Source organism: Apostichopus japonicus, chromosome 19 (genome assembly GCF_037975245.1).
Source record: "Apostichopus japonicus isolate 1M-3 chromosome 19, ASM3797524v1, whole genome shotgun sequence".
In the NCBI taxonomy this organism is placed as follows: Eukaryota; Metazoa; Echinodermata; class Holothuroidea; order Aspidochirotida; family Stichopodidae; genus Apostichopus; species Apostichopus japonicus.
Genome location: NC_092579.1, coordinates 5,126,253 through 5,137,500, shown reverse-complemented (window position 1 = coordinate 5,137,500; position 11,248 = coordinate 5,126,253). Strand labels below are relative to the sequence as shown.

The following is an 11,248-nucleotide window of genomic DNA, read 5'->3' as shown; positions in this document are numbered from 1 at the left end:
GAACCAATCGTTATCAGATGATAAAATCCGAGGCACATGAGAAATGACTTTAAGGCAAAGACAAACAAATTAGGCAGTTTACATCTGATGTTAAGCCTTGTCCATTGCCCTGGACCCTTTAATAGAGTCTCACGATACATTATGTTCCTTTTATATACCAAAATTTCAATTCATTGATATATTTGCGAATTATGTAAATTCATATCTCGTAATATCCATCATAACTCCAATACGTTCAATGGCACAATCTAAAGCTTTGCTTTCCAAATGAAAATTAAAAACACGCCAGCGGGAGGTACACAGACAAGTTGCAATGAACCACACGATTAGTTATTTTTATTGATTAGTCAAGGGTGTTAAACCAAGCACCGTTACTGTACTTCTCAATGCAGAATCCTTGTTCTAAAGTTTTAATTATTTTTTCTATTATGGTGTATTGTGCTGTTAAGTTTGCTTATGATGTTATTGTTATGCCAGCGGCAATCGACTATAGGCTATTTCAGGTGTATATAAGAATCTCTAAGCGTACTTGGCATTCAATTCATACACCCCTTACTAGATAATTCAATTTGAAGTTAGCACGCTTTGTAACCAAACTGAAATTTAAAAACTGAAAACAAGATTGGAAAAATGATGATCTATATGAAGCGAAATGAGGGTCATTGCTGGACTGGTATACTTTTGTTGCCAATGCACCAATCCAGAGGAGTGTATTACTGGTAAGAAAGCCTGGGGAGGGGCATAGAGGAAACCGGTGCTGTGGCCGAGTGGATAAAGGCGGTGTCAATTGAAGCAATGAGGCCTAGCAATCGGTAGGTTCCGGGTTCGATAACGGCCGGGTCATAGCAAAGTGGTTTTTTTTATCCAATCTACGGTTTACCAATCTGAATTGACTTTCGTAATTGAAAAGATTCCAACTTTGAGTGAAAATTTTGAATTGAAAGCCCCCCGACGTGTAAGTTGTAATCCATAAGCCCTTGCGAGCTTTTCCCCCAATTTTGGTTCATTAAGCGTCGTCTTTAAAATAACTGCTGATTTTTATTATATTATTATGATTAAAACATATTCCTGCCACCTTTTTGAAAAGTGGGAGAAGCGGGTACTGCCCCCTCTGCCTATAACGTGTTCATATACGCCTATAGCCCAACTAATGAGAGAATCTGAATGGTAAGGCTAATATTACACTTCCTCACACATTTGGGTACTTTTCCTAATTCACGAAATCCATGCGTTTGGTATAGAGTTAAACCTTGTTTAATAACGTTGTATATCAAGTACAATCTATACATATTAACGTTTACACCAGGAAAAGTATATATACGAGAGACTTGTAATTTCACTAATATTTTAAGAAACGAATGACTGCAACACAGTCAAAACTGATCGCTAATTGAGGAAAAGAAATTCTGGAGATAATCTGAACGTATTTTGGTAAGGGAGTACTCTGTATAGCTGGTAATGATTTCAAAACTCTTTTGTGTATCAGCCGTCATGGTGAGTCATTTGAGCCTAACGTTAAAACGATCAAGTCATCATTCATTATGTGGCTTAGCCGCAGCTAGTCGATTTCTTTGCATATATGTGGTTAAGTCAATAGCGTCAAATTAACTAAAGAAACTATTTAGCGTTGGAGTGGTATTTGGGTAAACAATCACCTATTTAACAATTAAAACTTTACAATGATTGAATATCTGCGAACTGCTGTTTACTATAGGTGCATATCAAAGGGCTCCTTAAATGCGCTATAGAGAAAACAAATTCCTGTCAAAAGGTTAAGACCTACAGTTAACACGGCCAACTGTTGGATAAAGCGTTTACCCAACCATGTTGACAATGAATGCCCCAAAATTGTACAACTAAATTAAATATGTAAATATATAAAGGATAAAGCGTTTACCCAACCATGTTGACAATGAATCCCCCAAAATTGTACAACTATATATAAATATATATATATATATATATATATATATATATATAAATATATATATATATATTAATCAATAAAGAATAACACAACAGAAAATTTCCAATTCACGACCCGTTTCGTCCGTTTGGGACGATCAGGCGAAGGTAGGAATCGAACCACGGATCTTTGTGTCACGAACCGAAGTTCGTACCACTCGACCACAGTGATTCCACTGGTGTGTTAAAGCGTATAAATTGGCTTTGAATATCTGTCATTAAGGGCGTATTACCCAAGTGTTTTGAGTACAGACGGTGCACCCCTGGAGCTTTGAATCTGACAATTTACACAGAATAACCACTCTTTATAGGCAAGCCAAGCCGTAAATAAGAATTGAATGATATGATACTTCTCCCAAAATTTTGGATAATTTTCGACATTGTTGATCAAACTATGATTGCAGCACTATCAAATACTTACAATGATGTAAATGGGACATATAACAGTTTTCTTACTGTTTATCGAAATTTGTTTGTTTCCACTGCCCATACAAAAAGGTGAAATTCAAAGAGAAAATCCTACACCAAGGATGACAAATGTCATGATACTCAATCAATCCATAAGAAAAATCCTTTCTACCAGAAGTATCTTCGAGTGAAAACCGATAATGCTAAATTTACTATGTCAATTACAAGAATAGGCTTACTAATGTTATTCGTGCGGCCAAAGAAAATAATTTGATAAAAGGTTTGTAAGTATTAAAGGACACATGAAAATACATTGAGGGATCAAGTCGTTAATAAAAAACACATAACTCACCATCAACCATGAGAAATTGAACACAACAACAAAATTATTTCGAATGTGAATGAAATTGTTGGGATATTTAATAGTTTCTTTGTAAACGTTGGAAATGACCCTGCGTATCAAATTCCACATACTGATGTTAGTTTTCATGAGTTTCTAGTTCACCAATGTATAGTCTTTCCGTGTTCCCCACTGATGAAGTGGAAATATTAGATATTGTTAGTAAACTTATAAGTAACAAAAGTCCAGGCTTTGATGATGTAAATGTAAATTGTTTGTCACTAAGTAATTGATGGTTTACTTGAACCATTGACAATTATATTTTCAATTTATATCTTTAGCCTCAGTACAGGTATTATACCAGATAACTTCAAGATCGCAAAAGTTATACCAATTTTTAGTCAGGCCGCCCATTGTCTGTTAAAAACTATAGGCCTGTTTCTATCTTAGCTGTGTCTGCTAAGGTAATTGGACGTCTTGTTTTTAATTGATTGGTTAACTTTCTTACTAACCAAAAAATAATTTTCGGGCCAATTTCGTGTCGTTCTAAGTATTCTACATACATTTTTTTTATTGTTTTTATTCCAGTATAAATATACATTTATAATTAGGATAAGCAGTACATGAAGGAAACATATAATTACATTGATTCGTGAGAGGTCATGTTTGCAAACATTAAAGTATACTAAATATATCAATATTGATTATTAATATACTTCATATGAATATATCAAGGGTTCTAAAATTCCATTTTGGGTAAAAAGTGCAGCTCTGTTATAGATCTGGTTGATAATATTGCAAGGGCATTTGACAGGGAAGAGTACGGTATTGGCATTTTTCGAGACCTCTCAAAGGCCTTCGATACCGTTAACCTTGCACTATTACTTTGTAAATGAAATAATTATGGTGTTAGGGTAATGCGCTTAATTTGTTCTCCTCTTATCTCTCAAATAGACAACAATACGTTTGATTAAATTCCACTCACTCAGATAACTTAGATATTTCATGTGGTGCTCCCAAGGGTTCTATACTAGAGCCCCTTGTAATAATCATTCCTATAAATAATGCTACGTCCAATTATCGGTTTTTTTTAAACATTCTGATCCCGCTTAGGCTAGACCAATAATCAACAATGAATTTCAGAAATATTTCGACATAGTAAGAAGCAAATAAAGTCTCCTTAAACACAAGTAAACTAACCTTATCGTATTTCATCCCCACTATAAGATTTCTCCCAATATTGAATTATTTGTCGACATAGGCCTATAAGAGGATCTCTTCCGTTCGAGAAAACAAATTTCTAGGTACTGTTCTAATTGGTAATAACCTTAGCTGGAATTATCATGTTCAAAAGGTAGCTAGTACAATATCAAGAATCATAGGCATTATCATAGACTAAAATCTCTTTCCCCTTGACCCACTCTTCTATCTTTATATAATACGTTGGTCTTGCCTCATTTAAATTACTTTGCTATTGTTTGGGGTAGCACTTATCCTTCTATCGTTAATCGCCTTTTTATTATTCAAAAGCGAGCTGCAAGGTTGATTGTGAATGCAGATTACCGTCACCACACATCAACTCTTTTTCTTTAGTACTTCGTAATATACTTGGTATTTGTGACATTTTTAAACATCAAATAGGAATTGTGATATGCAACTTCAATAGGAACTTAATTCCTCCCAATATTTCTACTTACTTCACAATGATAAACTGACGTTCATGTATACGACACACGAAACAAAGGGAAATTCTACCGTAACATTGTTAAGTCCTCTACAAGTCAACAAACTGTCAGCTTAAATGGTACTTTTATAAATAATTTAGATGTTCCAATTCGCTTGTCAGCTAGCCTTCTTTCCTTCAAAACAGCCCAGTCTATTGGGATAAGGTGGAGTACCGCAGGAATTATATGTTACTTTATTATATCTTTATTTAGGTTTTTTTCAAGGTGGCCTGATCTGGATCAGCTTTTGCTTCTGTCAGATCTCGTTCACTGTATTTATAAAGTTTTGATTCTTCATCTTATCCATACATGAATGATTTCTGTTTTTCTGATCATATTACTTATGTTGTACTTATGTTCAAATATGTATGTCTCAGTTGTTTAAATGCAGTAGAAATAAAGAAAGGAATGCAAGAAAATAAAACGTGACCTAACTAACATGTTCAAATTGGCTACTGCCGAAATGTATACAGTTTCTAAACAAACACATCTTTATAGATGCGGTATTTGATTTTATCACTCGATGACGAGACCATCATCATATCATATGTGAACACTGCTAGTATATAGATAGCCTGTGTGTGACTATGGTTCAATATTATATGAAAGCTAATAGAAATTTGTCAATTTGCCTTAAGAATATAATATGAATAGTACAAAGAGGGAACTGCTGATTCCAATGACGAAAAGATCCACATACATGAACATATAGCCAGTTGGGACAATTTCCTAATGGTAATACCTCTCTAAACTATTCTCTAATATCATGCTTCAAAGCACTGGTATTGACAGTACAAACAGTTCCTAACGGCCTCGATATGATAGAAACATGATATTCATACTGCTCGTACTGACAATATGAGTGCTATGAAGCATGACATGACAGTACAATATATAAAAAATGGTCCCAACTGGGTGGAACATATTACTTGACATTGAATATTCATGACGGTATAAATGAATTAATGTCTAATGTCTAAAAATATGTACATACAGCTCAATCATAAAAACGACATGTCTCGTTTAACAATATAGAAGCACTCCTCATGAGGGTTCCCCTGTCATGAAACTCTAACTTTCTAACTACATCCTCTGGCAATACATTAATGTAAGCTTTCAACATTTTAGCAGAATGGTGAGAAAAGTGAACAGCCCAAGGACGGGTTGACATCTTAGGAGGTATCTGACCAACAAACGAGTCGTATGTCGCATTACAAAAATCTTCTTTGGTAAAGAATTTGTGAGCTGGAACGATCACATTCAGTGTGTTGACTAAACCCTGATTGATAAATTTCAACAAACAGTGCATGTCAGAAACGTGCGGCCTCCCATTGAAGGTAAAGTGATCGTCTCCTTGCCATTGAATGTCTGCCATGAGACGAACGATTCGCATGTACTCACTGGGGCTCGCTGACACCATACATGGAACATGTTTCTGGTAGATAGTAAAACTCCCATGATATAGTTCCTCGGTGCATGCCGGGAAACGAATTGGTATGACGTCAAAATCAGTCATCCACCCACCACCGATATTCGCCATAGCTATATAACGCATAAAACAAGAAATTTCATAATCGCCTTCATTCACACTTGGAAAAGTCTCAAATTTCTTTCGAAGTAACTCGTATTCGGGATGGGAGAGGGCATCTGCTTCTGTTAGAGTACGAGTTTTCCATCCTGCTGCTTTCCAAGCTGCCTGCCATATATCAAGGGTTATGTTGTGCATTACTACATCAGTGGCTTTAGTGCTTTCTAAATTTTGGAAGTATGTATACACTGTACAACCACCGGTTGTGAAATTTTCATCTTTATTAAATATGATTGGTTCAACCTGATACTTTTGTTGTTCTTCTGCCACGTGTTCTACTTTAGTTTGTTGTTGACATGTTTTGAATCGAGAGTTCACTGTTTCACTTGTTAATCTCATCGACGGCGATTCTCGACTTTTGTCGATTTTAATATTATATCCAAAAACACAAAAGTCCATTTCGTAAAAACTTTTCATTCTGGACCAAGTTGACAGAGTATATACTTTCTGGCAATCGAAGTCTATATTCATCAGCGGTTGAAATTCGGTAAAGGCATCTGACGTAGTTATGTTTCGTAAGACATTCATACTTTCTTCCCATCTCTCAAAGTAAAGTATTTCGTCCAGTTTTATTTCATCTTTCAACCCAAAAAGTAAATCAACCTGGCTTTGCAAATGATAGTCATTCTTGACAGAACGAGACCCTTCTGGTTGAAGAATTTTTTCAACGAATGTTTCAAACGAGTTCAATGTTTGTTCGTCAAGATGTTTTTCTGCCCACTTTTTCGCTCCTTCTGTTTTCATCCGCGACAGAAAGATCCATGCAGAATAAAGTCTTGAACAAGGATGGTGTACCATTGTTGCTTTGTGATAATTTTTGAAAGATTGAAATGTTGAAAATGACATTTGTTTTATCTGTTGAAGGAAATATTCGTCTTCGTTCATGTAAGTTGTGTTATCATTAATTGTTTTATCGTTCCAGGCTAAATATTTCTCTATATCGTGAGAACCAGTATGAGGTATGTGTGCGAAAATCAGACGAAGCTTGTTTGACACGATAACAGACATTGGTCGCTCAAATCTTCGTTTGCAAAATGGATGTTCAGCTAGTTTGTGCCATCCTTGTGCGCATTTCCAATCACCTCCGATCTTTCTGCGACAAACTTGAGAAAGTGGCTTTCCTTCTTCGCTAAATTTGGAAATCTCTAAAACCCAACCGAGCGGGCATGATTCCATTAGCGAATCTGAAAATATAACAGGCTCTTCTTGTCCTTCCAAAACTGAAAAACAAATAAAAAAATATAAAAAATGTTAGTGAATATATTATTTAAATAAATGATTTTGGTTCTAAATATCGTAATATGTTATTATTCTGATATTCAGAAATACCAACCTTGTATCTGAATCGGCCAGTGTCAAGAACATTAGATATTTAAATATCACAATAATTTAATAACTTAACGCACAGTTAAAGGTGAGTCATCATTTAAGTATACTGAATTATATTTCATTGGTTATATATCTATTACATATGATATAATGTAATATTTATATAATACATTATATACTACCCAAATTTTTATACATATTTTCCACAAAATTAGCAGATTTAATTGATTTTTTCGATAGGTGTTCGAAACAAGACCGCATGACGGCATTGTTTATATTAGTTTCTTGTCCATTATTAAAGAGTCGAAAGTTGTAGAACCTATAAGTTTTTAATAAATTTTTGGTAATACTATATAAGAATGGATTTGATTGACGAAATGTTTCGAATCGGCTAAATCATTAAGCGTTTATACTAATTACACTTCATCTGGTGAAAACATCTACAGGGGTTTAATTGTGATCAATTCCAACTTTTTGTGTGTGAAAATACGTCGGGTGGTTTGGCGGCCGAACGCAAAAAGACTGCTATCGAAAACAGAACATGAATTATCATAATGTGGAATAGGGTATTAACTATACCGTACATCTCAGAAACGCTTTATCGAGTTTGAAACTTATTACGACTTCTTTGTATCATCGTTAACATGGAATTTCCAAAGTTTGTTTTCTATGAAATATGAAAAGTACAAATCGGCTCGCCTGTCGCCTACATAGTAAATCAAAAATGAAAAAAAAAACCAGATAGGTGGAGACATGCAGAGATAATGATAATAAGCTTAATGATGCATGGACTAGGCACGATATATACTCTCAACTAAAGTTTATGTCACATATAGAAATAGAACGGAAAACTGAAATATAAAATACTTCGATAATTACCATTGATTTGGTCGTTAGATTTCGATTGCACGTATGTCCGGATAACGTTGTCCTCAGGTGGTAATGTCAAGAGGCCGAGTTCGGATCGTTTTCTGTCAGTAATAAACGGTGATTGACGGTGAAAATCTGTCCAAGAATTAGTTGCGATCAACCCAATCGTTATGAGGTGATAAAACCCAAGGCACATGAGAAATGACTTTAAGGCAGAGAGGAACAAACTGGACAGTTTCACCTTAGCGCCTAACCTTGTCCATTGTCCTGGGAGCTTTTTAAAAAAATCACGATGCATTTTGTTCTTTTTACACAACAAAATATCATATCAATTATATCTTCTTATGAATATTTAAAGCTCATGCTTTCTATCGACAATTTATTAAACTGAAATGGCACCATCTAAGGTATTTGCTTTCCCTGAAGTAGCCACACAGCTTGTAATGGACGTGGCGAAGTTTAAGTTGTCTTTCAGATTGTCCGGTCATGGGTGTCAAAACCAAAGTACCGGCTACTCTATTCTGGTATAGTTTTGCAATGCAATCTTCGAATACCACGTTTGTTTGTTTTATTCTCTCGACTCTTTCATCTCAAACTTTTGCCGACTATTCAGTCAAACTTTCGACCTTCTTTTGTGAACGTTTGCTTCGATAGATACTATATATCAAAAGTCATAATTTTGAGGAGCAAGGTCCACGAAATTTCGACAGTTCATGTCGAAACATTGCTTGTTTTAGACATTGTGTGGTTTTGATGGAAGCTTTTGTTTGGTTAAAGGGTGAATCTGAGAAGTTCATTCAACTGATCAATTCTGATCCCATTAAACTGTTCATGCAACATACACGTTCATGCGAGGTTCGTGCTCATAGGTGTGAAAAGTCTCCCAAGGCTTCAACCCAAATTTGCATGAAAAATCTCTCTTCAAACAATGCAACCGTTATACTGCATTTGAAATCTGTAATTACGCTCATTTATAGATGGTGTAAAATTTTGACTTAGACAAATAAGAATCTAAAATTACGAGTTCTCAATAAAAACTGCAAAATTTAATGACATGTTTCGAATTAACACATTGACCACATTATAATGTCTTGATTGTTAATATAGATTTTGGATGAACTGCAGCTGAACTTTCCAGTAGAAGAAGTAAAATTGGCGTTAATTTGGTGAGGGTGTCCATTAAGGGCAAACCCGATAGTGGTTTTTGACATCCTTCGTGCTAATTAAGATCGTGTCCAAAAGTGACAACTTGATATAAAGACCTCCAAATTGGACAATCAAATTTTAAGAAAATCTCACCTATCGAGGTCAAAAAATAGGGCACAATATCTACCATTCAATTTAGCACCCTTGAGGCGAAAGAAGAATGACTGAAAACAAAAACGAACTTAGAGAATACAGGCCACAAGTTCCTTTGTTATTTAAAACAAGGAAAGAAAAAAACAAGTAGCAAATGCCCGTGCAAACTCTTTTGTGAACTGATTGCTTAATTTTAGGCCTATAGCTGAAAGGATTGTGTTTGACAATTCAGAGGACAGTCAGTATATAATATGTAGTCTAAACTTCTTCATGAAAAGAAAAGTACAACACGCGTTTATGTCTGTCAAAGAGTAGAAGAAACAGAACGTTCAGTAACGTATATCTTTCAAAACTGGTAGAATGATATTTTCAGCGTGATAAATATTGGGGCCAATATATAACTGTTGACTGTATCAAGAGTCCATGATTCGGCGGAGGGAATGTATACGTAATATTGATGAAAAGTCGCGGAGCGATAGGCACGTCACGTGCGCTAGTTTAGTCAATGATTAGATAGCAGAGGACTGATTGCTATGCATCAAGCTGCAAGTTCACATAAAAACCTTGAATTTCTGGGGTTCTATGTCATGTCACGAGTTGATTAAAGAAATAAGGTTATGAACTAAGTATACTATTTTGACCCTGGTGAACAAACTAGGCACCAGGAATGCTTGAATGGTAACTGCCATGTAAATTTCGATAGTTTGCAGTTGAAACGATGTAAAAGGTGAATACATCACGAACGTATATCCCTTGTGACTGAGGTTTCCCAGGGCAGCCCTGCGAATAGCCAGACACATAAACCTTATTCGCAGGGCAGCCCTGCGAATAGCCAGACACATACACCTTATTCGCAGGGCAGCCCTGCGAATAGCTGGGACACAAAACATCTTATTCGCAGGGCAGCCCTGCCAGCGAACAGCCGGACACAGACACATTATTTGCAGGGCTGCCCTGTGAATAGCCAGAAACATATACACCTAATCCACAGGGCAGCCTTAGACTGGGTTAATGGGCTCAGTAACTTTGGGGCTATTCGAGTTTGCTTTTGAGCACCAGCTGGCTTTTTGAGAGTCTTAATTGGGAGGTCCTATTTTTGGGGAATTTATTGGCCTTTGGGATTCCTATCTTAATGCTGTTAGGATTGGTTTTGGGAGCCTAGGGCCTTAAGATTGAACCAGTCTAACATTAGTACCGCCAACAGAAAAAAATTTCATCACTCATTTCACCTTTGTTTTTGCAGAGTGACTGCTCATTTGCATGTAAAGGGGGGGGGGGGGGGTGTCACGTACACCTTTGACCATATCGGCTTTCAGGCAATGTCGGCTTTTGGGGAATCCCAAGATAAGCTCCATTAAAATAAGCTTTTAAAATTGAACTGCTGGGGTTCCAAAAATTAGCATATGAAGTGGCTAAGACTATTTGGGCCCAAAGGGTTGGCTTTTTCAAGGCCCCTAAACTGACTGGTATCAATAGAAAAACCGGCCTTCCAAGCCCCTCAAATAAGGATTAAGTAGCTACCTCTATTTTACGTCATTGGGCCATAAAGATTGGCATAATTATAGGACTCCAAAATTGACTTTTCAGAAGCCCTTTTTGCATCTCATAAATCTGGGAACTTGCAAAAGATTCAGTCTCATGATTTGGGCCAACTGTTCTATCCTTTCATATCCTTAATCACTGCCTACACCTAACGTTAGCAAGACTAGGCAGTGGCTAACCGTT

At 36.1% G+C, this 11,248-nt stretch overlaps 2 protein-coding genes across 2 annotated transcripts in view; both read right to left on the bottom strand.

The window, feature by feature from the left end:
* Positions 1–618, bottom strand: part of LOC139960397 (uncharacterized) — an 11,360-nt gene extending 10,742 nt beyond the window's left edge. Inside the window, exon 1 of the mRNA XM_071958737.1 lies at positions 1–618. This exon is cut by the window's left edge and continues 146 nt beyond it. Coding sequence (XP_071814838.1) covers positions 1–140 — 140 coding nt within the window. The 5' untranslated portion in view covers positions 141–618.
* A 1,436-nt stretch (positions 619–2,054) lies between these two features.
* On the bottom strand, positions 2,055–10,180 carry LOC139960627 (uncharacterized). Its single transcript, XM_071959146.1, has 2 exons — positions 8,234–10,180; positions 2,055–7,245 (listed from the first exon to the last, which is right to left on the bottom strand). Exons 1-2 carry the CDS (start codon positions 8,520–8,522, stop codon positions 5,435–5,437), a joined length of 2,100 nt encoding a protein of 699 aa, XP_071815247.1. The 5' UTR covers positions 8,523–10,180; the 3' UTR covers positions 2,055–5,434.
* Positions 10,181–11,248: the final 1,068 nt, after the last annotated feature.